Source organism: Psammomys obesus, unplaced genomic scaffold (assembly GCF_907164565.1).
Source record: "Psammomys obesus unplaced genomic scaffold, mPsaObe1.curated_primary_1811, whole genome shotgun sequence".
In the NCBI taxonomy this organism is placed as follows: domain Eukaryota; kingdom Metazoa; phylum Chordata; class Mammalia; order Rodentia; family Muridae; genus Psammomys; species Psammomys obesus.
The window spans coordinates 61789211-61817116 of NW_026585644.1; the positions used below are offsets into that span (position 1 = coordinate 61789211).

General features: G+C 47.4%; 2 protein-coding genes and 1 pseudogene across 5 annotated transcripts; 2 read left to right on the forward strand and 1 right to left on the reverse strand.

Annotated features, from left to right (window-relative positions):
* Nucleotides 1-244: 244 nt before the first annotated feature.
* On the reverse strand, nucleotides 245-13039 carry Hcn3 (hyperpolarization activated cyclic nucleotide gated potassium channel 3). The gene is made up of 8 exons (XM_055620366.1): nucleotides 12645-13039; nucleotides 7099-7528; nucleotides 4638-4799; nucleotides 4030-4248; nucleotides 3565-3711; nucleotides 2965-3205; nucleotides 1423-1587; nucleotides 245-1038 (listed from the first exon to the last, which is right to left on the reverse strand). The coding sequence occupies exons 1-8, from the start codon at nucleotides 12917-12919 to the stop codon at nucleotides 338-340; spliced, it is 2340 nt and encodes a 779-aa protein (XP_055476341.1). The 5' UTR covers nucleotides 12920-13039; the 3' UTR covers nucleotides 245-337.
* On the forward strand, nucleotides 1581-2655 carry LOC129686421 (small nuclear ribonucleoprotein G-like; annotated as a pseudogene).
* A 3869-nt stretch (nucleotides 13040-16908) lies between the features above and the next one.
* Nucleotides 16909-27799, forward strand: Clk2 (CDC like kinase 2). 4 transcript variants are annotated; one of them, XM_055620494.1, is made up of 13 exons: nucleotides 16909-17156; nucleotides 19009-19178; nucleotides 20361-20589; nucleotides 21272-21356; nucleotides 21692-21758; nucleotides 21906-22022; nucleotides 24382-24548; nucleotides 25236-25330; nucleotides 25972-26101; nucleotides 26187-26269; nucleotides 26414-26493; nucleotides 26651-26741; nucleotides 27276-27799. In XM_055620494.1, the coding sequence occupies exons 2-13, from the start codon at nucleotides 19009-19011 to the stop codon at nucleotides 27459-27461; spliced, it is 1500 nt and encodes a 499-aa protein (XP_055476469.1). In that variant the 5' UTR covers nucleotides 16909-17156; the 3' UTR covers nucleotides 27462-27799. The 4 variants fall into 4 exon arrangements, with proteins under 4 accessions (XP_055476469.1, XP_055476477.1, XP_055476485.1 ...); XM_055620502.1 differs by having other exon boundaries at nucleotides 20364-20589; nucleotides 21269-21356; XM_055620510.1 differs by having other exon boundaries at nucleotides 20364-20589.
* Nucleotides 27800-27906: the final 107 nt, after the last annotated feature.

Genomic DNA, 27906 nt, shown 5'->3' on the forward strand with positions numbered 1-27906 from the left:
GGCTTTGAAGGCAGGGTTGTGGGCCCAGGCCTGCTCCTAGCAGGACTGTAGCCTGGGGTCACCCTTCTTAGAGGGCTTTGAGTCACTCCTACTTGACAGTGGAGACACACAGTACCTAGAACAGTGCCTTGAACATGATAGACACTGGACACCTATGTATGACAAATGGGAATATGATTAAGACTAGCAGGCTGCAGCTGCTAGAGCTGAAGACACAGAGCAGCTTCGTGGTAGTAAGGGGCAGTATGTTAGATCTCTACAGCCTTCCCCAAGGTGCTCCCACCCTCAGACACACATTATTGTATGTCAATAGCTAAGGCCAGTGTAACCTAGGATTTCACATGTTGGCAGAAATTTGGGGGCCTCTGGCGGGAACCGGCTCAGGCACTGGTAGCCTGGGTGGCTGGACTGTCCCTGGAGACTTGGCCAGGAGCCCAGAGGGGGGCAGGCGCTCACTTCCAGAGCCTTTGCGCCCTGGAGAGCCATCACCTGTTGTTCGCTGAGGCAGAGAGGGTTGAGAGGCGGAGAGTGGACGGCCCCGAGGTCCAAGCCTCCGACCACCTCCTCCCTGGGGAGGGCCCAGCAGGGACACCTGGGAACGCCCTGCTCGGGACAGGCTGGCATGGAGGGTTCGGGCAGGTGGGGCAGGCAAGCGAGAGGTGGATGCCCAGGGTCCCCGGGCCAGCAGAGGACCTGCCCGGACAGGCACCAGTGGGGATGCTGGGGAGCCTGCTGAGCGTCTAGCGGAGCGAGCAAGGAGGGTGGCTGGAGAGTCAGGGGAGAGGGGCAGAGGGCCTCGCTGGTGAGTCAGGGCTATGGCCACGTTGGAGGTCACAGCAGCTGCCTGCAGAGGTGCATGCACCAGTGGTTCCCACAGCACTGGCTTTCCACTGAGCCGAGCCCCTGTGCCAGGAGCCAGGCCCCGAATACCACGAGCCATATCTCTGTCATGTTGTACCAAATGCTGTTCCATGACGCCACCGCTGCTGCCCGGACTTGGCTCAGAGCGTTTCCGCTGCAATATCGAATTCTTTTTACCTACAAGTTGTCCCAGGACCAAGAAATTAGGAAAAGGAAGGACTCTAATTCAGAGGCTGGATAAACAGAATGTGAGGGAGTCTGGGAGTGAGGGGATCTATGAAAAGAATGCTTAGCAACAGAAGCCAGAAGGTGGCATCAGTTAAACAGTGAGGTTAAGGACTGGTCTCCAAGAGGGCTTGAGGAATAAAGGTTTAGGGAGATATATCCATGGCTATGGCTTGCTAGGGGTAAGAAAAGTGAGCGACAGTGACCTGCTGGAGGCATGGACTGGAACCTGGTGGGCTGAGGTGTACTTCCAAAGCTCTAGGGCTAGGCTCCTTGCTATAAAAATAAGGTGAGGCCCAGCCAGGACCCAGAGAAGACAGAGTAAGCAGGCCTCACCTATGCGACGGAGCCGGTCCATAGCCACAGTCTCAAAAGCCCTTCTCATCATTGGGAACTCCTCAAGCACTGCATTGAAGTGATCCACGCTGAGCGAGTAGAGGCGACAGTAGGTGTCAGCCCTTACACTGGCTGTTCTCCGGCCTCGAGTCAGCAGGCAGATCTCTGCAAAAGTTGAGAAGAGGCTCAGAACTCCAGGCCACAGAGCTCCCTCCCACTAGGCCTGCAGCAACTAGCCCAGGATTCTCAGTTCTGTCCTTAGGCTTGGGAGGAATTAATAGTAACCTTGTCCCTAACTGCTCCAGGCAGTCTGTCTCCAGACCTGTGCATATCGGAAAGGCTACTCACTAACTTTTTAATTCTCTTTAAATTAAGCAAACATGTCTGCCAGTCCCAGATGTTCCCAGTTCCTCTGCACATTAACTCTAATCCCAGTCCAGTCACTCCATCCTGCCTTGAGTGAAGGCCCCAGAGAAGAGCAGACTAAATAGACACAAAGTGTCTGGTGGGCTGCTTGAAGGTGGTGAGTAATTAGGCAGCTGGCAGGTTATATGAGCCTCAGTCACTCTGGGCAGTGGCTGGCAGCATTGGCATGGCTGAGTTTCTGGACAGCCCCACAAAGCTTAAGTCTGCTTCATTCCTGGCTTTCATCCCTGAACTCATGGGATCCTTGCATTTTGTCATTAACAATCAATCCTAAAGGGCTGTTAGCCCTGGACATACACTAGACTCTCCTGAGAAGCTTTTTAAAACATAAAATAGGTCAGATATCAGCGCCAAGCCTGCCGCATGCACGTTCATGAGGCTGAACACCCCTTCCCTGTCATGCTGAGCCCACTGAGGAGTCGCTGTGAGTAAGGCCCACCCTCCTGAATTGAAGAAATTTATGGACCAGAAGTTATCATTAAAGTTAAATGTACAAGGAATAACAGGGCTTTGATCCCTTTATGAATCTTGTGATTGATCAGTGTGTGGAGAAGTTAACTAGTAGGCAACAGAATAACATCAGAATGGTGGTCATATGAAGAAACAGCATCATCATGTTAGAAGCCTTAAAAAATTCTAAACGATGTCTGTTCAGAAGAGGCGTCCACATTCCTCCTTAAAAGATCTGTTTGATTGTGATGTAGAATTGGGTCATGTACATTTTCATATCAAAATTTTTGCTAAATAAACTTTTGTGATACTCAGGAAAAAAATAAAGAATAAAATAAATAAGAAAAGCAACCACAAGATGTGGTGGTGTATGCCTTTAATCCCAGCACTTGAGAAGCAGAGGCAGATGGATATCTGTGAGTTCAAGGCCAGCCTGATGAACATAGTGAGTTCCAGGACAGCCAGAGCTACATAATGGAGAGACTTTGTCTCAAAAAATAAAATAAAATAAAAAAGAGCTTCAGGCCCCAGCTCAGAAACTCACTGAGGTCTGGGGAAGGGTTGTTGAGTGTTCCTGTAGCACAAACAGGTGGGCCCCTGATCCTAGGGAGCAACTGCATTCTGTCCAATGATCATGACCCCCCACATTCCCCAAGACCTGCTGACCCCCAAAGTAGGATCCATCAGTGAGGCGAGTGTCCCGGGCGCCCCGTGCCAGCACACTGAGCAGCCCATGCTGGATGAAGTACATCTTCCTGCCCACGGAGCCCTCACGCACCACCAGATCCCCTGGCTGGAAGACCTCAAAACGGAGTTTGGTGAGTACTGCAGTGACGAAACTGGGGTCAGCATGAGCAAACAGCGGCATGTGGGCTACCAGGCCCCGGCAGGTGAAGTTAATAATCTCCTGGACATAGGAGGAGCCTATCAGAGTGGCTCTGCCTCCTGCTGGAAGATGCCCCCACCAAGCTCATTTTTCTCCAGAAGACCCATCCATCCTGTCAAGAGCTGTCAATGGATGGTTGTGGGGATCTCCCTGAGAACCTGCCTTTAAGACCTTTCCATGCTGTGCCATGGTATCTGACAACCCCTTTTCAGATAGCCTTTGCTCCCAAAAGATCTTCCATAGAAAGCCATCTCCCCTCAAATGCTTGTCCTCCCTCCCACAGGAACACCTGATAACCACTCCCTTGTAGCCCAGACTGCACCTCCAGAAGCCCAGATCCTTGAAGAGCCCTCCCCTTGAAGAGTCCAGCCTGGCCCCACCTCCCGAAGTGGCTCGCTCAGCTCCCCCAGGATGCTCTCTTCATCGAACATCTTGCCCTGGTAGCGGTGCTCGTAGTACTCATGGATGCGCTGCCGTGTGTCAGCTGGCAGCTTGTGGAAGGACATATACTGCTCCACCTGCTTGTACTGGGGAGGCAGCACCAGGCGCCAGTAGGAAAAAGATGTGGAAACATGGGGCCAGAACAACAGGGGTGGGGGTATGCAGGTCACAGAAGTTGAACCCAGAAGTGATAAAAGTGGTGTCACAGACCACAAAGGACAAATGGATAGTGGTAGATACAGGAAGACAGGGCAATTACAGAAAAACCCCACATGAGGGTCCACAGACAGAGGCATGGGGGCAGACAGACAAATGGATATGAGGCAGGAAAGAACACAGGGCACATCACAACAATCTCCAGCACTTCTCCACGCCCACCCCTTCCCTCTCTTGTCCCTGCTGACCTTCTCCTGGTACTGTCGCCGGGAAGAGTCCAGGGACTGGATAAGTGCAGTGGCGTGACCGATGAACATGGCATAGCACGTGGCGCCCACAATCATGCTGAGCATGGTGAGCCAGACGTCCGGCATGCCCACCGGTGCCTGCTGCCCATAGCCAATGCACAGCATGTGACTCATGGCCTTGAACAGGGCATGGGAATACTGGCGACCCCACGAGTGGTTCTGGGGGGCAGAGTATGTTGCAGAACAGGGGGTGGGCCCCTCAGAGTCTCATTCTCCACCTTCCCCTTTTTCTCCCTTTCAGCATTTCTGTGAGCCCCTTCTATTTCAGACCTTCCTCTCAGCAGTCATTTGGTGTATGGAGTCCCCAAAGCAAAGGGTTTCTTCTGTGCGTGGGGACCTTTGTTTTGCCTGGTCTCCTTCTTTGCCTGCTCCCTCCAACACTAAAGCACTTCCTCTGTCTAGGTTCCTTACCCTCTCCCCCACCAGTCCCTTCCCCTTCCATCTTCTTTCTGGATTATCTCCTACCTACTGTTCCCTATGGCTATCCCTGTTGCTCAGGCAGAAGCCCTTACAAGGCCCAGGAGTGCCAGAGCTGGGGGACTTCTCACCACCATGCGGTTCATGGAGACCCAGCAGTCAGAAGGGAAGTCCTGCAGCATGGGGACCAGGAACTGCAGACAGCCATCCCAGTGACACAGCAGCAACATCATCCCAATGAGGTTGAAGATGCGAACCACTGCACTGGCCAGGTCATAGGTCATGTGGAAGATCTGAGAAGTCCGAGGAAGCACTGTTGTGGACAGGAACCCCACTCGGCTGGGCCCCCTCCAGTCCCAGCCTTGCAAATTCCCCTTGAACCTCTTTCTCCCTTTCTCAGTCTCTCTGAATTAAAAAAAAAAAAAAAAAAGTAGCTATTAACTTGGCCTGGTGTCAAATGTCTGTATCCCAGCTACTGGGGAAGCTGAGGCAGGAGAATCAGAAGCTTAAGGCCAGCCTAGGCAACTTTTTCCTCTTAAATTAAAAAAAAAAAAAAAAAAAGAGCCAGATGTAGTGGCACACCCCTTTAACCCCAGCATTCAGGAGGCAGAGGCAGGTGAATCTCTGTGTTCAAAGCCAGCCTCATCTACATAGCGAACCCTAGGATAGCTAGGACTAAATAGAGATATCATGTCTCAAAAAACAAAACAAAACAAAATTTTATGTATATAAATGTTTTGCCTAAATATACGTCTGAGTATCATATGCATGCCTGGTACCCTTGAAGGGTGTCTGATCTCCTTGAACTGGTATTACAGATAGCTGTGAACCAGCATGTAAGTGCTGAGAATTGAACTTAGGTCCTCTGGATAAGCCATTTCTCCAGCTCCCAGCCTGGGCAACTAAGTAACATCTTATCTCAAAATAAAAAGTAAGGGCTGGAGAGATGGCTCAACAGTTAAGAGCACTAGCTGCTCAGAGACTGATGCACCAACAAAGTACCATGCATGAAGAGGACTTAGATGCCCCTGCTTAGATGTAGCCAATAGGCAGCTCAGTCTTCATATGGTTTCCTAGTAAGGTAAACAGGGGCTGTCTCTGACATGGACTCTGTTGCCTGTTCTTTGATTACAGAGGGGGGACATTGCCAGGCCACAGAAGAAGAGGATGCAAGCAATCCAAATGAGACTTGATAGGCTGGGGTCAGATGAAGGACGGTTCTCCTGTTCTGAGAACTAGGGCAGTGGAAAAGGGGGAAGAGGGATGGAGGGTTTGGAATGGGAGGAGATGAGGGAGGGGCTAAAATCAGGATGTAAAGTGAATAAATTATTTTTAAAAATAAAGTTAATTAAAAAAAATCCAACAGGAACTGTTTTGGGGCCAAGAGACTGAACAATGCATTTGAAAGATTTACAGGTAAGGTTTGATTGTGTACACATTTTACACATTCCCTGAACACTGTGAGATCTCTAATCAGAGGCTTGCAGTGTTTTTTTTTTTTTTTTTCAGTCAATAAAATACTCTTCTAAATTTTTTCTTTAAAAAAAAAAAAAAGCACTAGCTGCTTTTCCAGAGGATATGGGTTTGATTCCCATGTACAATAATTTCAGTCCACAGGCATCAGGTACATATGCAGTACAGAGACATACACACAAATAAAATAATAATAGCAAAAAACAAAACAAAAAAACTAGGGCTATCACTCGGTGGCAAAGCACTTGCCTAGCATATGTGAGGCCCTAGGTTCAGTCCCCAGTACAGCATGGAAGGATGAAGGATGTGACTATTATTTACTTGTATAGGACATTATAACACATGGTTGCTTTTTTCATCTTTTACGTACAAAGACTGAAACCAACCCTGTGCTTGGAATTAAACAATAAGTGTTGAGATAGAGATTCAGAGAGTTCGAGATTGCACAAGCTGCCCAGGTGCAGCCTGGGGAAACAGGAAAGTGTCATTCCCAGTGTAATGTCCTCAGGACAAGGATTAACACCAGCATTCCTCTTCCCATCTAATAATAGCATTCATGATGATAGCTATTTTCTGGCAGCTCACACCTGTACACACAGCACCTAGGAAACTGAGGCAGGAGGACTGCCAAAAGACTGAGGCCTTTCTCAAAAAGCTGAAACCAAGGCAAAACAAAAAGCCAGTGAACTCCTGGGAACACACCGTGTGAGGATGTTTTTCTCAGCGCTTCACACATACTAACTCCAACCATATTACACAAAAATATACCAGCTAAGGTTAGCATGTCTAACACCATCAGAGCCAATGAGATGAGCGCACACACTAAGCCACTAAACTCTGCGCCTCTTTTCCATATCCACTCTTCCACTCAAGAAAGAATCAAACAACACCAAGTGTTTTCCTAGCGGCAGTGTTCCTCCTCTCCTTACCCCGACCCTCAGCCTTGGCGTCCTTCCCAGAGCTCTCCTCTGTTCCTGCCTCTCTTTCCCACCAACTTTGCAAAGAATTCACACTTGGAAGCTTCAATATCTCTCCCACCCCATAAAGTTGCCAGGACTTCCACCCATAGCATACCTTTCCTCGGAATATGATACCCCCCTGCCCACCTCCCCACCCCACCTCTTCCCACTGGTGTATGTAGCGAATGAGGCGGGAGAGGCGGAGCAGCCGCAGCAGGCTGAGGATCTTGGTGAATCTAACGATACGCAGCGCGCGTGCTGTCTTGTAGACCTCAGCATCTAGTCGCGGCTCCAACTCCACCACTAGGAAGATGTAATCCACAGGGATGGAGGAGATCAGGTCCACCAGGAACCAAGTGCGCAGGTAACGTGTGCGGATGGCCCTTGGCGCCAGCAGGATCTCGGCACCTTCCTCCACCACGATGCCAGTTCGGAAGTTGAGCACCAGATCCAGCAGGAAGAAAGTGTCAGAGAGGACGTTGAAGACGATCCAGGGTGGGGAGTTCTCCTCCTTGAAGAAAGTGATGCCCACGGGCAGGACTATGAGGTTCCCCACCATCAGCAACAGCATGATCAGATCCCAGTAAAACCTGTAGTGTGCATGGAATAGAGAGCAAGATGGTGTCCTCCTCCATCAGCAGCTAGATTAACAGAAGATAGTCTGATACAGCCAAGAGTGGTCAAGATCACAAAGGCACAAATTGGTCATCTCAACCGGCTGAGAGTGAAAACTGGAATCACTATTTGGGAATAGAGCATTACGTAGTAGAATGAGATATTTGTACTCCATGCAACTCTGTTCCCTTGTGTATAAACACCCAATGGGAGCATGCACTCTAGAAAATGTAACCCATTGTGTCTATAGCAGGAGTAAACTTGGGAACAACTCAAATGTTTATCAGTGGAAAATGAAGAGGGCTGGAGAGATAGTTTAGCAGTTAAGAGCACTGGCTGCTCTTGCAGAGGACCAGTGTTCAATTCCCAGCCCCCACATGACGGCTCAGAGCCATCTATGACTCTGCTTCCAGCACATCTGATGCGCCCATCTGGCTCCAGGCAAACAGAGGATACACAGACATACATACAGGCAAAACACAAACACACACACACAAATAAATTAAAATTTAAAAAATAAATGTAGATAAAGACATAATACATAGAGGTAAATATATCCACAGCTTGGAACACTGTTTGACAGCATAGCTGAATCTCACATTTGAACCAAGAAGAGATTTATCTTTATTTTATGTGTGTGGGTATTTTGCCTTAACATATGTCAATATGCCATGAATGTGCAGTGCTCACAGAGGCCCTCAGACACTATCAGATCCCCTGGAACTGGAATTACAGAAGGCTATGAGCCACCGTGTAGGTGGGCTGGGGCCCAAACTCAGATCCTCTACAAGGGTAGCCAGTACTTTTTTTTAAATAATTTTAATTTTTATTGAAAATAGATTTTTTTTTCATACAACATATTTTGATCACAGGTTCCCCTTCCTCAACTCGTAGATCCTCCTCTCCTACCCACCCACCCAAATCCACACCTTTCTTTCTTTCATTAGAAAACAAACAGGCAACTAAACAAACACACAAGCAAATCAGAATCAGACAAAACAAACAAGCAGGAAAAAAAAGTGTCAAAGAGAAAGCACAGGAAACGTATAAGGAAAGCTGTGAGTGATGGCACTCAGGGAGGCAGAGGCAGATTCCTGAGTTTGAGGCCAGCCTGGTTTACAAAGTGAGTCCGCGACAGCCAAGGCTACACAGAGAAACCCTCTCTCAAAAAGTCAAAGTGGGGAAAAAAAAAAAGAAAAATATATAAGGATGCAGAGACACATACATTCACACACACACACAAAAAAAAAAATCTCAAAAATCCCACAAAATCAGAAACCATACTATATAAGCAAAAAACCTGTAAAGTTAAAAAAAAATGCCCAGGCAAAGCATTATAAGACAAAAAACCTCCAAAAATACCATTGAATTAATTTTGTGTTGGGTATCTATTGCTGACATGTGGCCTGCCCTTACTGTTTGTATAGCCAGTGAGACACCATTGGAGAATTTTTTTTTTCTTTTTTGAAAGGTTGTCAAGTTGAGATAGCTTCTGGGTTTGGGGTGAGGGCTTTTGTCCACTTCTATCAAAGCTGAAACTCCATCTGGCTTAAACCTGTGCAGACCCTTGCATGCTGCCACAGTCTCTGTGAGTTCACATATAAGTAGGCCCTGTGGTGTCTAGAAGGCCTTGTTCCTTGTTATCTTCCATCAGCATTGGCTTTTACATCCTTTCTGCATAGTTCCCTTAATCCTGAAGGGAAGGACTTGATGGAGACATCCCATTTAGAACTGAGTGTTCTATGGTCTCTCACTCTCTACAGTTGTGGATGTCTATATTTGTTACCATCTACTACAGGAGGAGGTTTTTCTGATGATGGCTGATCAAGACACTAATCAATGAGTGTAGTGGTTTGACTAAGAATGTCCCCACAGGTTCATATATTTGAATGCTTAGTCACTAGACAGTCACTGCTTGAAAGGATTAGAAGGATTGAGAAGAGTGGCCTTACTGGAGTAGGTATAGCCTTGCTGAAGGAAGTGTGTTATTGGAGGTAGGCTTTGAAGTTTCAAAAGCTCATGCCAGACCCAGCTTCTCTTTCTGTCTCTCAGTATGTGAAGCAGGATGTGGCTCTCAACTCCCGCTTCAGCACCATGCTCCCTGCTATGATGTTAATGATTAAGCCTCTGAAACTGTAAGCAAGCCCCCAATTAAATGTTTTCTTTTATGAGTTGCCTTGGTTATGCTGTCCTCTACAGCAACAGAACAATGATTAAGACAATGAATATAGCTGAATGTTCTTAGGAGTGATTTTATTGCTATGTTCCTTTAACAGAAAAATAGCATTTGGTTTTCTCCTAAGTCCATAGCCTATCCAGCCTCAGGTTCCTGGCATCCAAGCAGTGTCAGGCATGGGTTCCATCTCATGGAGTGAGCCTTAAACCTAGTCAGGTAGTGATTGGTTACATGGAAAACCTCTGTGCCCCTGTTTCCCAGTGCACCATACAGAGGAGCCACTACTGTACAGCAAAGGGTTTGCAGCCGGGGTGGTGCTTACCTTTCTCCTCTAGCAGCATGCACTAGTAGCTTTCAGCACCACGAACACTATTCAGTAGGGCCAGCAGAGAGTGCTCTTAACCACTGAGCCATCTCTCCAGCCCCTGAATCTCACATTTTTAGCATTGAGCGAAAGAAGCAAGAGACACAAGGTTAAAAATCGGATAATTCCATGTACACAAAGTTCCAAGACAGACAGAAATGGTTTGGGAATCATAGAAAAGTGATAAAACTATTTTTAAAGCCTTTCTATTATAACTATTTTAAATTTTTTTCTTTCTTGTGTGTATGTGTGCATGATATGAGGTGCATGTGGAGGTCAGAGGACAATCTGGTGAGCACCATTCTCTCCTCCAATGGTTGACTGAATTCAGATTACCAGGTTTGTGCAGCAAACACCTTTTCTTACTGTGCTACCTTACTGGCCCCCTTTCTATTTTATTTTTCTCTTATGGTGAAATAATTTTTATTGTGTAAAACTAGTTTCTTTTTTTGCAAGTTAAAATCAAGAGATGAAAAACAATGGTCCAAAGGACAAAGTAGGCAGATAACTAACCCCCCCCCCCAAAGGCTCCCAAAAAAAGAGAAAAAGGAAAAAAAAAAAAGACAGAGAGATTCTTCTTCCTTCCTCACAGAGAATGAGGAAATGAAAAACATAATGTACACATCAGTGGGTGGGTGCATGACACAGCACACATCTATAGGTCAAAGGACAACCTGTAGGATCAGTCACTGCACACACGTAATACATAGACACACGTGCAGGCAAACATTCACACACATAAGAGAAATCTAAATTGTTTTTCAAAAAGTAGACATGCACAGAGCTGCACACACAGACACATTGGCACCAACACTGTTTAAAAAAAAAAAAAACAACTTTTTTTTAAATAAGCACTCTATGCTGATCTCACTGGGTTGTTGGGAAATTTTCCAGAAACAATGGACATGACAGTGCTGTATAAACAGTGGTTGTTGTTATGGCTTATCCACTCTTTATCTCCAGATTTCTGAAAAGGTAGCTGCTTCTCCAGGTCTCTGTCTATTTCTAATCTAGGCTGTCCTACCCTTCTCAGTCTTCCCCACCCATTCATCTTCTCCAACGGGGCTAGAACAGGGATGCTGCTTCTCTGTAAGTGGGGGAACTGTCATCCATGGCCAGGGCGGGAATAAGCCACCCTGCACATATCTAAACTGGGCTTTTCAGGGATTCCCATCACCCTCCAAAGCACTTCAGATGGCTGTACATGCAAAGGACTCCCTGGAAAACCCCAAGACAGCATGCCTTGAGCTGTGAACTCCTTCCCTTCTCTAGGCTGCTTGTGCATGCTGAGACTCTGGCTGAGGTAGGCCAGACAAGATACATTGCTTCAGAAGCTGTGTAGATACAAGGTCAAGAGGGAAATAGGGAACACCTTCATTCAGAGAAAAATCTCTGGAGCTCACATCCCAGTGTAAGTCCCAAACACAGTCCCTTCTGATCCAACTGCAAAAGCAATCCTCTCAGCCCCTGAAAGTAGCTTGCTGGTTCCCAAGTCCAGACCCATCCCTGGATGCCCTGTGGACTTTATGCTTTTACTCAGCAACAAACCCTTGATGCTTCTTCCTCCCTTCTGACAGCTGCTGAGAAGAAATCTTGCACTATGAGACACTGAGAGAGAGGAGGAAAAGGTTTGCCTTGCTATCAGAGCCTCTTCACAGCCTGCCTCACAGGCAGTCACAAGCCCAGCGGGTGATGTGGTAGAGGACGGAGAAGCAACACAAGTATGAGGGGGATCTGGCTTCTGGGGATATGTCTGAGGGTGAACTGGGGGAGGGGAGGAAATCTGCTGGAGAATAGATGTGCGAGTGAAATAATAAAGAGGGCTAGGGAGTTATTTACAGAGAGTAGATATTTGATGGAAGATATTGTCTGGGTATCCGTTTGTGTTCCCAGACCCCAGAGACATGCCTCATTTCTTCATCTAAAAGCTGTCCTTCAACGTCCCCAAGGACAGGGCTGATTTTCTTTCCTACGACCTTGACGTAGACGTACAGCCCAAAAGGGACTGTGAAATGGCTACATTCCCACTCTCGTCCCTTATCTATGGGGAACACCTGGGCGGTGGCCGAGCCCAGGCTGTCCTCCTCCACGGTTCTGACTATCCGCCTCGCCCCGCCCCGCCCCGCTTCACCGCATTCCGCCTTCAGCACCACGGACAGCAAACAGAGCTGCGGAGGGGCCCGAACCCTGTCCATCTCCAGCGTTCCCAGCTTCTCTTGTACTTCATCGCTCCTAATCTGTTCTGCTGAACTGGGCAAGTGCTTGGTGTCTGGGCAAAGCGTGGTAGAGAGCGGAACTAGGCTTCTCCCTTAGGTCTCCCAGTTTGGGGGTATGATACAATTTCTCACACCCTGAGAAAACAGTACTGTAAAGACGCAAGATTTCCAAACTTGGACCATACTCTCTGTGGTGGGGTTCCTGCATTGGACAAAGCAAGTTCCTAATGTCTCCCTAACCTGACAAAACACAGCGGACCCCGGGGAAACCCACCCAGGAATCCGCAGGCCGGTAGCACTGGGGTCCCTCGCTCTCCCCGCGGAGCCCCCCGTACCGGAAGTCGCTGTAGGGATGGATGATCCAGGCCCCGGCGGACTTCACCCTCTCCTGCTCGATTTCCACCGCTTTGTGGCTGCCGAAGACCCGGAGAGAGAACTTGTTGACGGTCGGCTGAAGCAGCGTCCCGAGCTGCCTCCTCTTAGGCTCGGGCGCAGACTCCGGGACTCCACCTGAGGCCGCGCGGGCCTGGGCGGGGGCCGCGGGAGGCGTCTCGCGCGCAGGGGTCTCCGCCTCGCCGGCCCCGACCGCCGGCCGCGCTTCCTCCTCCATGACTGCCCTCACTCGAAGGGCCTCCCCAGCCGGTCCACGGCCATGGCAGGCGCGCTGGTCCCTGGGAGCCCTGCCCAGGCTCCGGAGCAGCGACCCGCGTGTGCCCGGGGCGCAGGGGGCGTGTGCAGGCGATAGACGTCGGGCGCTGCGCCCCCTGGCGAGGGCTGCGCGGAACGGGAGGGGCGGGCCGCGGGCCCAGCTGCAGCCCACACCCCAGGGGCGTGGCCTAGGGGCGCTGAGGTTGTGCGGGTGTGTCTCGCTGTTTGAAGCGGGAACTCACTGGGCCATGTGCAGACCGACAGTATGGAAATTGAGATTCTTCTTTCCCAACCTTGTCCAGAGCCTTCTGTTTTGACCACGTCTTTTCCCAACAATTTCCTAGGTGTCTTCCTCTGCCTGAGATCCTCTAAACTGCTTTCCTAATTAATTAAACCAACCTTTATCGAAGGCCACTCACTGAGTACATGCTGAGGATGCAAAACTGAGCACAGAAATCTTAGCTACGAAGTCAACGGTGCAACTCCATAAACAGATCAACAAACAGGAAAATACCAAACTACATGCCTTTAAATGCTGTAAGTGTCGAACATTTCAGTTTCTTCCCTTTGTTTCCACTTCTTATTGCCACTGCCTTAGATAAGCTCCCATCATCTCCAATTAAATTATTTCAGAAAGTTTATGTTTTGTTTATGATACGGGTTGTAGCTTGGGCTGTTCTTGAACTCCTGATCTTCCTGCCCCTGCCGTTCAAGTGCTGGGATTGCTAGAGTGTGCCACTAGACTTGGTTTCAGAAGTTTTTAATAATCTTCAAAATCTGCTGGGCATGGCGTTGCTCACCTGTAATCCCAGCACTGGAAGGCTGAGGGAGGTGGATCTTTGTGAATTTGAGGACAGCCTGGGCTATAAAGCAAGTGCCAGAACAGCCAGGACTCTTAGACTCTGTCTCAAAAAAAAAAAAAAAAAAAAAAAAAAAAGTCTTCAACAAATTCTCCCAGGCCAACTCATTTTCTACAATCCACTCTCTACAATCCACATAAAACTGTGCAACTTGTTTAAAGTCCTTCAAAGTTCCCCTATTTTAGAAATACAGCAGATAAGACTGCTCTTCCAGAGGACCTGCCTAGTACCCACATTGCACCTCACAGTTGTCTGTAACTCCAAGATCTGACACTCTCACATAGACATACCTGCAGACAAAACACCAATGCACATAAAATAAAAATAAATAAATTATTTAGAAACACATTTAAGCCTCTTATACTTACCTATCACTAAAAATTTGGACTTAGTCTCAACAGCTTTTATTTATTTACTTCTTATGTCCGAGTATTTGTTCCTATGTATGTTCTGTGTACCATGGGTGAGCCTGGTACCTGCAGAGTTGAGAAGAGGGTTTCAGATCCCCTGAAACTGGGGTTGGAGATAGTTGTAGGCCACCATGTGGGTGCTGGGACCTGAACTTGGGTCCTTTGAGAGAGTGTTCTTAACTTCTGGCTGATCTGTCACTCCAGCCCCAGGAATTGCTCTTCTAGCAGCCCTTCTCCTCCTCCTCCTCCTCTTCTTAACCATCTTGTTTTTATTTGTTTTTTAAAATTATTTATACAGTATTCTGTCAGAAGAAGGAATCAGATCTCAGTAGTCCTTTTCTTAAAAGCCAGAGCAGCAGGTGATGAAATGCTTTGTTCTGCAGTCACTGGGCCTTTAGAAATAGTTCACCTGCTTGTTATTTTCTATCAGTTCTCTTTCCAACAACTGATTCAGATCACACCTCCTCTGGGAAACCTAAAAACACATTTCTATTTTTTTTTTTCCTCAGCCAGTCTAGTCTAGAGCTTTCTAAGAGCACATTGGGCAGCGCTGTATGTAACAGCTCTTGTCACTGGTTTACTTTTATTTATTGTTTGCTGTTGTTTTGATACAGGGGCTCACTATGCAGACTTGGCTGGCATGGAGCACAATATGGAGACCAGGCTTTCTGGAACTCACAGAAATCCATCTGTCTCTGCCACCATGGCTGAACACCTTTATTTGTTTGCAGGTTTGTGTCCTCTCCTATTTAATGCTCAAACTGAGGTTCTGAAGAAAAATAAACTTGTTCTGGGTACAATGCTGGGCTCACAGTGAATAGTCAGTAAATGCTTATTAAAAATGAACTAGGAAAGCCTCCCTGAGGTGGAAATGAAATTGTGTTCCCCCAATTCCTTCACACACAGGCACATACACAGAGACACCTTTTGAGATAGTTCTATGTAACCATGGCTGTCTTGGAATTCATTATGCAGATCATGCTGGCCTTGACCTCATAGAGACCTGCCAGCCCCAGCTTCTGGAGTGCTAGGTTTAAACATGTGAGCCACCAAGCCTGACTTTCTTTTTGTACTTTTTTTTTTTTGTCCAAAACAGGGCTTCTCTGTGTAGCCTTGGCTGTACTGGACTTTGTAGACCAGGTTGGCCTTTAACTCAGATCTGCCTGCCTCTGCCTCCGAGTGCTGGGATTACAAATGTGCACCGCTGTGCCTGGCTACATAGGGGCTTTCTAAACTATTGTGGCTAACTAGTCTAATCTCCATTTAGACTAGCTTATTCTTTACCCAGTTCCACTATGATTTTCCTTAACTTTAATAGATTTGTTAACTGAAGGTTATTTTGTTTCTCTTCCAATTCTCCTTTTTGACAATTTCCCAGTTCCTGTTTTCACTTTACTGTTTTTTTAAAAAAATACATATTATTTATTTATTTCATTTTATATATGCATGGGTAGTTTGGCTTGCATGTATGTCTGTACACTACATGCATGTAATGCCTGAGGAAACCAAAAGAGTGTTAAATGTTCTAAAACTGGAGTTACAGGGCAGACAGTTTCACCATGTGGCTGCTGGGAATTGAACCCAGGTCCTTTGGAAGAGCAGTCAGTGCTTTTAACTGCTGACCTATCTCTGCAGGCCCTCAAAAAAAATTTTTTTTTCTGTTTGTTTTTGAGACAAAGCCTCAAGTATCCCGAGGCTGGCTTTAAATTCATTTACATAACGATAACCTTGATAACCTCAAACCACTGATCCTCCTGTCTCCCTCCCAGGTCCAGAGGTTGATCACATGTGTTAACTGAGTGTGTGGCTCTCCGGCCATATCCTGAGCTGGTTTGTTTTTGAGACAATCTCACACTGTAGCCTATGCTGGCATTCAGCTCCTCCAAATTCTCCTGCCTCAGCCTTCTGAGAGCCAAGATTAGGGGTACGAACCTGCTTAGCTGCTGCTGATTCTTCTTCCTTCTCCTTATTATTATCTTAATAATAGTAAACTGAGACTGGAGAGATGGTTCAATGGTTAGGAGTTCAATATTTCGGAGGACCCAGCACCCACACTGGATCCAATGCCCTCTTTTGGCCTCATGAATACAAACACTGACACGCACCCAGCTGCAGACACATAAATAATTTAAGGTGAATCTAAAAAGAAAGAAGATTCAGTAAGTTTGTACTTAATACAAATTAATTAAAACACCATGGTTCCCTATTCTAGCACTTAATTCTCCCCTTCCTTCCTGGCCGGGACCTGCTCCAAACATAAATGACTATTGTGCAGGACAAAGAGGGAGCCTTTCTTTGCTGGCGTTCGGCAGCACAAGGATATATTTTCAGGAATCACTGGACTCCTCATTGGAGTCGTTTGCCCAATGTAAATAACAATGTAAATAACAATCCTTTAAACCTCCAATATTAAACAAGCCACAAATGTCTTCAAGTGAAGCGCAAGAGGAATGTGTCATGGGATAGGATGAACAGAGACCCAACCAGCCCATGACAAGCGCCTGGTGCCTCCCGGGCAGAACCGGCAGGCGCACCCCGAGCTGCGGAGCACCCCTAAAAGCCTGGTGTGCGGGGGCGGGGCCCATCAGAGACTGGGAAGTGACGCAAAACGTGCGTGCGTGCGTGCGTGCGTGCGCGCTCGCTCACAGCGGCGGCGGCGGAGCGGAGAGGCCAGAGCCGGAGACCGAGCTGGGATCGGGCCCCGGGCGGGGGCGGTGCGAGAGGCGCCGAGCGGATCCTGGGGGCGGGGACGGAGCCTGGGCGGGCGGGACTGGAGCAGAGCCCGGGAACGGGGCGGGAGGTCCCGGGGCCGCGGGTTGGGGGGTGGAGCCGCACTTCGTCGTCGCTGGGGTGCCGGGACTCCGGCCGCAGTGCCGCCGCCATCACGGACTTCCTGTGGGACAAGCGCACGGGCCTCGCCGCCAGAACGGTGAGCGCGTCGCCTGGCGGACCTTGGGGCCGCGGAAAGATGGCTACCGCCAGACTGGCAGCGACGGGATGAGACGAAATTGGGAGAGTGGGGCTTTGAAGCAGCAGATTAGCGAGATAGCAGGGAGGGAGGGAGGTCGACCCGCTTGTGGGTAGCGGCGAGACCTATAGTAAACTTGTGGGGAGCCATAGAAGTGATGAGGTAGGGAACGGAGCGGTCCCAGACGTGCAAAAGTTGGACCAAGGGTTTAATACAAACCGAAAAGTGTTAGTTGGCAGTGTACAGGAAGAGTTTGATTCTAGGGAATTATTCTGGGTTTTCTGAGTAAGAAAGGAAGAAACAAGTTGAGAAAGTTGGGCTAGGTGTGCTTTTCCAGGAAGGACCTGAGTGACTTTGTTGGTAGGTGTCCGAAGTGAGATGGCATTTATGTTAATCAAAATTGGATTACCTGGGAAAGTGCTTGCACCTTCTTGGTTTCTTGCCAGCCACTTTAGGCTGAAGCACGCAGGTCACCTTCCTTAACTTAAGGAGGTTGGGAGGAAGTGACCCAGAATGGCAACCAGATGTTGGAGTGAAACGTACAGACCTCATGTACTCAGTCCTGGTCCAACACTGTCCCAGAGACTCATCTTAATTCAGCCTGCCCCGTGCTTTTGCTGGGTTATGACAGTAATTTTGCTCTGATTTTTCCCCATTAACCGAAAAATTACTCACGAGCCGTTAACCAGTCTAGGTTCATTTACTGGAGGCCAACATGTCAGTCAAGTATACTGATATTAATTTAAAACTAGTTAGTAGGCTGGGAATGTACCTCAGTTGATGTGGTGGCACGGTCCCACCTAGAATGCATTAAATCCTAGGCTGGTCTCTGATGCTGGGTAAACCCCTACATGATGAGGCTGGTCTGTAATTTCTGCACTTGGAAGTGAAGGGAGGAGGATTGGAAGACATTCAGGGATATCCTAGGCTATATATCAAAATCAAGGCCAACCTAGTATATGTGAAGTCTGATATCCTTCTTCTCACACAAAGAAAACAAGCCAAGTGTGGTCTTGCAAGCCTTTCATGCCAGCACTCAGGAGGTAAAGGCTAACAAGCTCTCTGAGTTCAAATTCAGCCAGGGAAGTTTTAGGCCAGCCAAAAGGAAGGAAAGAACCAGGGCAGTGACACACGCTTTTAATCTCAGGATCTGGGAGGCAGAGGCAGGTGGATCTCTGAGTTTGAGGCCAACCTAGTCTCAAACCAAAAAGAAAAAACTCAGTTACTTTCTACATACTAAATACAATGATGATCAGGAATATACAGATGGACACCACAACTTTGTTGTACTCTTTTACAACTTAGTGAAAAATATGGGACCACACTCTGATCTCTAATGTGCTGGTATTTGTTACCAGCTATTTGTAAAATCCTGTAAAACTGAATTCCTGCTGTGGCACTCCTAGTGTAGTTGGGGAAGATGGACTGTTAATAACTCAAGCAACAATATAAATTAAAGCTTTTTTTATTTGCTTATGAGGAACTTGGGATGGCATAGCAATCTTAGATTGCAGCAGAGATGAACTGTGACAATATTATCAGTCACACACTTGTCACCAATCAACTGTAGCTCAGACCTTAAGGTCTTCATGGAGCGATGTTTGAGGTAGAGCAATTGAATTTGATATTCTTGAGTTTTCAGCTAAAGTTTGTAGGTGGCTGCTGTGCAGTCCATAAGGAAAAATTGTAAAGGCAAAAGCCTGAGGACTTTGTATGCTGAAGGTAGCTGCACATCTTCAGAAGCAGACAGTCCCAGAGAATGCTTCTGAAGACTCAGAACCTTCATGCCATTCTGCTTTTCCTTCCCTTCTAGATGCCTCATCCCCGAAGGTACCATTCCTCAGAGAGAGGCAGCCGGGGGAGTTACCACGAACACTATCGGAGCCGAAAGCATAAGCAAAGAAGAAGTCGATCCTGGTCAAGTAGCAGTGACCGGACAAGGCGGCGTCGGAGGGAGGACAGCTATCATGTTCGTTCCCGAAGGTTAGGCCTCAGGAGGAGATGCTGAGTGCAGGGCAATGCTTTTTATTCAATAAAGTTTATTGGTTACATGCTAAGGGCAGTGCTAGGCCACTGAAGGTGACATGGGGCTGGGTATGTAGAGCATGTGTTTAACATGCATTTAGTTCTGGGTTCACTTCCTGGCTTGAAAAAAAAGTGTTGGTGGTATACATCCATAGTCCCAGCACTAAGGAAGATTATGAGTTCAGGGCTAGTTTGGGATTTTCAGTGAGGCCAGCCAGGTCTATACAGTAAGACTCTGAAAGGGGGAAAAATTATTTTTTGAAAGGCGCTTTGTAAAGAAAGTACTTAGGGATGAAAGCTATACCCACCAGGCATTGTTGAATGGTCTAGATGTATGTAGTTCAGGGGAAACTTACATACGTTTTGTTTTTTAATTTTATGTGTTTTGCCTACATGTATGTCTTGCGTTATATGCATCCCTAATGCCCTTGGTAGTCAGAAGAGGGTATGGGATTTCCTTGAACTGGAGTTATAGATGGTTGTGAGCTTCCATGTGGGTAATGGAAATCAGACTCAGGTTCTCCAAAAGAGCAGCCAGTGCTCTTAACCATTAAACCACCTCTCCAGCCCTTTTCATTTTAGACAAGGTGTCACTGTGTAACCCTGGCTGGCCTAGAACTTTGTATGTAGACTAGGCTGGTCTTGAAATCACAGAGATCCACCTGCCTCCTCTACTGGAGCCCTACACATCACATTCGACTCTCGGAGGGCTGTTTTTCTTAAGAAAAGTATATGTAAACTTGCCTAGTGGGACAAGTGAGAGTAAGTGGGAACAATGTCTTCAGGTGGCAGGAAGTGCATGCCATTGGATTAATAGATGAAGAGAGCTTATGAGCTAACGAAGCTAGGACTGCAGGGTCTTAATAATTCAGTGGTATGGAGAAGAATGGGCTGGATTAGAGCAAGGCTGAATTTTATTCGGAAACATTAGCAAACAAATTGGTTCTTTGTTCCCTTGTGTCATTGGAGAGGAAGAGCCTCCCCACTCCCACTCCCACTCCCACCCCCAGAGGAGTTCTGCCAGTGCCTTAGGAAGGCCTTGGTTGTGCAGGTGTGGGGAAGTACCCTTGGTGTTCTCTTTCCTAAGATAGGATGTTGTGGCATAGTGTAACATTCCTGATGGGGATTTGTTGTCAACAGCAGCTATGATGACCATTCGTCTGACCAGCGGTTGTACGATCGTCGATACTGTGGCAGCTTCAGGCGAAATGACTATAGCCGGGATAGAGGAGACACCTACTATGACACAGACTTTCGGCATTCCTATGAATACCATCGGGAAAACAGCAGTTACCGAAGCCAGCGCAGCAGCCGAAGGAAACACAGACGGCGAAGGAGACGTAGTCGCACGTTCAGCCGCTCGTCTTCAGTGAGTGCCAACCCGGGCCTTTGCAATCCCCATTCTTTTCGAGTCCCTCAGGGACCCTGATAAAAGAAGAGTCCCTTTGTTCTCCAAAGCATGAACACTGAAGTGGGCACTGAGTTTGCCTACCCTCTTGGAAGGTCTCTGACTCTTGAGGGTCTCCAGATCTACTTTGGAGATAGAAGGGCATGCATCCTTTATGCTCTCAGTGATATGTTGGATATATTGGGCTTGTGTTGGGAGCAGCTGCTCTGCCCCAGAGGCCTCTTATCTTTTAATGAGGACCTTGGTTTTCAAAGGCCTATGTCTCCTGAGCCCTGGCCTCTGTGGCCAGTCAGCAGACCAATTTGGGTTGGGAGGCAAGGGAAGATTGCGTCTGCCTAAAAGGGTGCTTCATAGAGCATGGGGTTGTGGGTAACACTGGCAACATCATCACTTTTCTGCTCTGCCCATGCCTCTGCCTGTCCTGATTTGGGTTTGGGAACTTGGGGTTATGCGCCGCTCTCTCTTCTCACACCAATCCGGCCTTAGCACATCTGACGTGTTCCCTTCCACTGTCCCCCATCATCGTCTGTCCCCCCTGGCTGGGCGCCTGTGACCGGTGACCCCTCCACCACCCACCCCGCCTCCCTCCGGCCCCCGATCCGACACCTGGCTTGCTCCGACCCCCCCCACCCCCCGACAGCAGCACAGCAGCCGGAGAGCCAAGAGTGCAGAGGACGACGCTGAGGGCCACCTCATCTACCACGTCGGGGACTGGCTACAAGAGCGATGTACAAGCCAAATCGTAACAATCCCATAGCCATCCTAATGTCCCATGCCAGCCCAGGTCACAGCCTCTTTTGCCTTTTCTCAGTGGTGTTGCTCATCTGGGTGGTTTGAGTTGCTGTTGAGAATTGACCTGTTGTCCAGTCCCAGCTCTCATGGCCCCTGGGTTAATGGTGGTGGGAGTCACACAGGGGTTTTCTTCCCCTGCGACCATCTATATCTGTTCCCCCTTCCTTCATCTCACCCCAGGTTGCTGTGCCTTATTTTCTTCCAGTTGATCTCATTCTTCCCCCCCCCCTTTCTCCCTCCCTCTCCCCGACCCTGCTTTCTTTCGTTTCAGATGAAATTGTAAGCACGTTAGGAGAAGGGACCTTTGGCCGCGTGGTACAATGTGTGGACCATCGCAGGTAACTGATGGCCTGCCTCTTACTCCACATCTGTCAGGCATCTGGTCTATTTGCAGATTAGACAGGCAGAATTTCTTAGTCCTTAAACTGATCTATTCGTTCTGAGATGTTCTCGGACCCAACAAAAGCCTCCCTGTTGCCCCACAGGGGTGGAGCCCGAGTTGCCCTGAAGATCATTAAGAATGTGGAGAAGTACAAGGAAGCCGCTCGACTAGAAATCAACGTGCTGGAGAAGATTAATGAGAAAGACCCTGACAACGAGAAGTAAGCTGAACATACGAGGAGGCTAAAGGTCTCTCCCTCCTTTTCTGTAGAGCAGACTGGCCTTGAGCTCATAGAGATCCTCCTGCCTCTGCTTCTTGAGTGCTGAAATTAAAGGGTGTGCCACCACACCCAGCCCATTCATCTTTCGATTATAGGAGAGTAGTAGATGATTAAGATAGTTGTGTAATCCTTTCCAATTCTTTTCTGACATCTGCAACCTGGGAAAGGCTCTGCTATTGATGAGCATCACTGTTGATGGTACAGGCCTGCATCCCAGCCACTTGGGAGAAAAGGAAAGACAGATTGGAAGCTAGGGCAGCCTGGGAAGTTTAGCAAGAACCTTTCTCACCAATGAAAAAAGTGCTGTAAGACCCAGGGATGGAGTACGAGGCAACTGTCATACAGGGTCCTAAGTTCAAACCCCAGTACAACACACAGAGTCACACAATTGTTTGGAAGTTAAGGCAGTCACAAGTTTGAGGCTAAGGTTGGAGAGATGGCTCAGCAATCAAGAGTGATAGGATAGAATCTGAGTTCACTTCCCAGCACCCACATAGAATCTCACAGTAGCTCCAAGGGAGCCAAGCAGTGGTGGCACACACCTTGAATCTCAGAGCCAAGCAGATCTCTCAGTTCCAGGATAGCCAGGGCTAGCAGAAAAACCCTGTCTCAAAAAAGCAAAACAAAAAAATAGCTGATGGCACACACCTATAATCCCAGCACTGGTGGAGGCAGAGGTAGGTCAGTATCTCTGAGTATCAGGCCAGCCTGATCTACAAAGCAAGTACAAGACAGCCAAGGCTACACAGAGAAACCCTGTCTCAAAAAAACAAACAAAAAAAATAGCTATAAATCTGCAGTCCCATGCATTTAACTCATACATAATTAAAAATCTTTGAAAAAAAATGTGGGACTGGAGAGATGGCTCAGAAGTTAAGAACACTGGCTGCTCTTCCAAAGGTCCTGAGTTCAATTCCCAGCAATCACATGGCTCACCACCATCTACAATGAAATCTGGTGCCGTCTTGTGGCATGCAGGTAGAACACTGTATACATAATAAATAAATCTTTAAAAGAAAAGAAAATGTGGGGCCGGTAGTCGTGGAACACTTTTCCTGAAATGCAAAAGGACATGATTCTAATTGAGGAAGAGTAATAAACTCGAAAACTGCAGTAACAGTTTTGTTCACCCAGCATTCATAGACTAAATTGAGTAAGATTGTTATACAAAAGTTTGGTTGTTTTATTTGTTTTGGGGGTTGTTTGTTTGGGGGCAATATCTCATTTAACCCAGGCTAGCTTCTGCTCATTCTTGTAGCCAAAGGCAAGGATAACTTTGCCTAGGATTATTAGAATGTACCACTGCACCTAGTTTTGTGTGATACCAGGTATTAAGCTGTGTATCTAGGCAAATACTTTACCAACTGAGCCATATCCCCAGCCCAAGTAAGATTTAACAAAACATTAAGTGTGAACTTGGGCCATAGTGGCTGATAGTAAAGTTCAGGAGCTGGAGTGGGATGTAGTGGGTCATGAGTTTGTGCGCCAGGAAGTGCTCCAGGTTATGTCAGACAGGGCTCAAAAGAGACCCAGAAGTAACGAAAAGGGCAGTTTGTAATTGAGAGACCATATTGTTGCAAATTTGTGCTAATAGCTCTTCAGCAAATAGTTGTTTTGGGGTTTGGGGGTGTTGTGTTGTTTTGTTTATTTGAGACATGATCATACTATATAGTACAAGCCAGCCTCAAATTCATGGTGATCCTCCTGCCTCTAGATTCGTGAGAGTAGAAATGCACCATCCTAGCCTACTTAACAAAAAGATTTTGTTTTCCTTGTCTTGAGGGCTGGGCACTGAACATGGCCTCCTGCATGCTGGCCAAGTGCTGACTTCTGAGTTACAGCCCCAAGCTAGTAAGTAGGTTTTGAACTATTCAAGATGTTACAAAATTATGATTTGGAGTTTAGGAAGTAGTGTTGTTTCTTCCAAAAAGATCATTCTCTAGCTTAACTGAGTTTTGTTGATTATTATAAGTGACAGGTTATCATGTGGCTCAGACTAACCTCAGAATCACTGTGTAGATGAGAATAACCTTGATTTTATGATTCTCCTGCCTCCACTTCCCAAGTGCTGAGGGTACAGCTTCTGCCATCATAACTGCTGTATGTACTGCTGCAGTTTGATCCTTGGGCCTTGTACATGCTAAGTAGGCACTCTACCAACTGAACTACTTTATTAATGATATTAACTGCCATGTTTTTATACAACGGTGGAATCAACAACTGTGCACTTCTTCCTTTTGGTGGGGTGGTGGGCTGGTGGGAGCTTATTAGACATCCAACTCCCCCTATCTCTCCCCAGCCTCTGTGTCCAGATGCTTGACTGGTTTGACTACCATGGCCACATGTGTATCTCCTTTGAGCTTCTGGGCCTTAGCACCTTCGATTTCCTCAAAGACAACAACTACCTGCCCTACCCCATCCACCAAGTGCGCCACATGGCCTTCCAGCTCTGCCAGGCCGTCAAGTGTGAGTGGGGTGGACTGAGGAGGACACTGGGGAGCCCGTTCTTCTATTAGACCTCTTCTGTGTGCTTATGTGCTGGGCAGGGCCGTAAGCAGTCAGGTTACCTGCACACCTACCATTGTCCTGACATTTCCTACTCTGACCTAACTCCTTGACTGATGTTTTGCTCTCACTGACTGCTCTTTCTCCACACCTCCAGCACTTACTGTCTTTTCCTCATCCCCTCTCTCTTGGAGAAGTGCTGTACAACAAGCACAGAATATTCTTGGTATAGTCTTAGGTTTGTCTAGTGAGGAGCTCTTCTACAAAGCAGATGGAAGAACACTGGATCATCCAGCTGAGGTGCCAGCTTCAGAACCAGAGCACTTCTTCCTCTTCACAGTGATTAGTATTACTGAACTGATTTTGCAGAACATCTGACAGTCACAAAGATCAAACATAAGATCAAACAAAAACTCCCACCTGCGGCACAGTGCTGTTTTCTGTCAGATGAACTATCTGTGCATTTTAGATTACTAAGGTGCTTAGGCCAGGCATTTTTTTATTTAGTTGGAGAGCAGACAGTAGCCCTGTTTAGAGTCTGGGCCTGTCTCCTCTCTAGCTTTGTTCTTGATACTCACAAAGGGGTCAGATGCTGTCAGTTAGCACTAGCCACCTGGAGCAAGCCTGATCTAGCCTTCTCCCCTGCAGTCCTCCATGATAACAAGTTGACACATACGGACCTCAAACCTGAAAATATTCTGTTTGTGAATTCAGACTACGAACTCACCTACAACCTAGAGAAGGTAAGATGGACAGGGGCTGCCCTCTGTCCAAAGGGGCAAACAGCTGGGCCACTTGCTTTTGGTTACTGCTCTGTGTTCTTTTACTGCTCTCTCCTGGTGTGGCTCCAGCTGGGTAAAAACAGTGTACCACACTAACTCGATTTAAGAAGATTTAAATTGAAAGACAATTTGGAAAGTTTTTCAACAGGGTGAAAATGTACACACTGCCTTTTTTAGGAGTGCATTTCTGTGTGATAGGAAAACTCCGCTTGCTTGACTGTCAGAAGTCTCGACACTAGAGGTCGTCTTTACCCTTTGCTACATATTACAGGTTTTCAGAGTACACCAGACAAGTGGGTCCAGTCTTCTGGTGCTTAGAGACTTCCATATTATTCCATAATCATTTCTTAGTCTTCTTCCTTTACTACTCAAAGTACTGCTGTGAGAGCTTGGTGTGTTGGCACATGCCTATAATCCCAGCACTTGGAAGGCTCTGAGGTAGGAAGGAGGATTGCTGCAGATTTCAAAGCAAAGATACATAGTGAAATCCTGCCAGATTCTCCTGGGAGTATAGGAGTAGGTAACATTTTTCATACTCAAAAGCAAGGGGTCTGTGAATCTCAGTCTGACAAGAGATTCATTCCCATCTGCTTTGCTCCTAGAAGCGAGATGAGCGCAGTGTGAAGAGCACAGCTGTGCGGGTGGTAGACTTCGGCAGTGCCACCTTTGACCACGAACACCATAGCACCATTGTCTCCACTCGCCATTACCGAGCCCCAGAGGTCATCCTTGGTAAGGGAGCTCAGGTCTGCCCAGTGTGGGGTCATGTGAGGGTAGCATATCCTAAGCGTCATAATTCCTCTTCCTCACCACGCAGAATTGGGCTGGTCACAGCCATGTGATGTGTGGAGCATAGGCTGTATCATCTTTGAGTACTACGTTGGCTTCACCCTCTTCCAGGTAAGTGGTGGGAATATTACTGAGCTGCTTGATTTCTTGATTTGCCAAGGACATGCCTATTGGGGCCTCCACATTACCCATCTGGCAACTAGTCCCCAGCATTCTTTCCTGAGTTCTGTGCTTAGACCTGTCTTTGTTTCCCAGACCCATGACAACAGAGAACATCTAGCCATGATGGAAAGGATCCTGGGTCCTATCCCTTCTCGGATGATCAGAAAGACAAGGTGAACCTTGAACAGGAAGAACTTACACCCTTCTTTCCACAGAATTTGTCTGTTCCACACCATTTCCTCCCTAGCCCCCACTTATTTTCACATGGGTAACCAAGGGAAAGCATTTATAAAGGGGACCTTCTGATGCACCAACTTCCTTCCCCTCTAGAAAACAAAAATATTTTTATCGGGGTCGTCTGGATTGGGATGAGAATACATCAGCGGGGCGCTACGTTCGTGAAAACTGCAAACCACTGCGGGTGAGCCCAGCCAGGGATAAATATTGTCCACAATCTAAAAGGTTGCTTCTTTGTTGGTGTGGTAAGCAGAGGTTAGGACAGGAGGGGAGGAGTGCAGAAAGAAGACAATTTGATCAACAATGAACAAAGAAGAGAGAATGGTCTGACAGAGGCAAGGATTCTTTAGGTCAGACAGAAAAGAATAAACTAACTTTGAAGAGTTCACATTTTAATGTGGAGCTAAAGAAGATTGAAGAAGTTGACAAGGATTTACAAGTATGAAGGAGTAATTGTGATAGTGGGAAGGTAGGTTGAGCTGTAACATCAGAAACCTTGGTCATAACATTGTTTTGTGTTAAGGTAGCTTTCAAATTGCATGTAAAACTGAGCCTTGGTTCTTTTTCCAAAAGGAAAAGTAGGGCTGTCTAGGAAGCAGGGACAGTGCATAGTTCCAGATTAGCCAGGTGTATACAGTGAGACCCTGCCTTGAAAAGGAAAGAAAGATAATAAGCTTTGTAAGGCACCCTGCCTTAACTTATTCCTGCCCTCCACCAGCGGTATCTGACCTCAGAGGCAGAGGACCACCACCAGCTCTTCGATCTGATTGAAAGTATGCTAGAGTATGAACCTGCTAAGCGGCTGACCTTAGGTGAAGCCCTTCAGCATCCTTTCTTCGCCTGCCTTCGGACTGAGCCACCCAACACCAAGTTGTGGGACTCCAGTCGGGACATCAGTCGGTGACAATGAGGCTTTGGACCCCTTCTGCTTCTTGTGTAGCAGTGGGTGTCCAGTCTAGGACACTGGTGCTTTTTTATACAAAAGAACAGAGCCAGAACTTACCCCCTTTCCCACCCCTGGCTCCTTTATACCTGTGAATATGTGAAATAGTGTAAATATGACAGAACTTGTACCTATAGCTTCAGCGCCTGCTTTGTATATACTGCTATTTACACTCTTCCAACCTCATCTCATGTGAAGTTGGAAGGGGGGCAGATGAGGTAACCAGGTGGTGTCTACCCCATGTTTTATAAGAGATTTTGTACAGTCTTTGTGAAATAAAATTACATGCTTCATCTGGACACACACCCCCATCCCTGAAATTTGAGGATCAAGGGAACTGGGGTAGACCGGTGAGACTGTTGGTAGCCATTCTGCATTTGGGTACAAAGGTGGAGCCTCTTTGCCC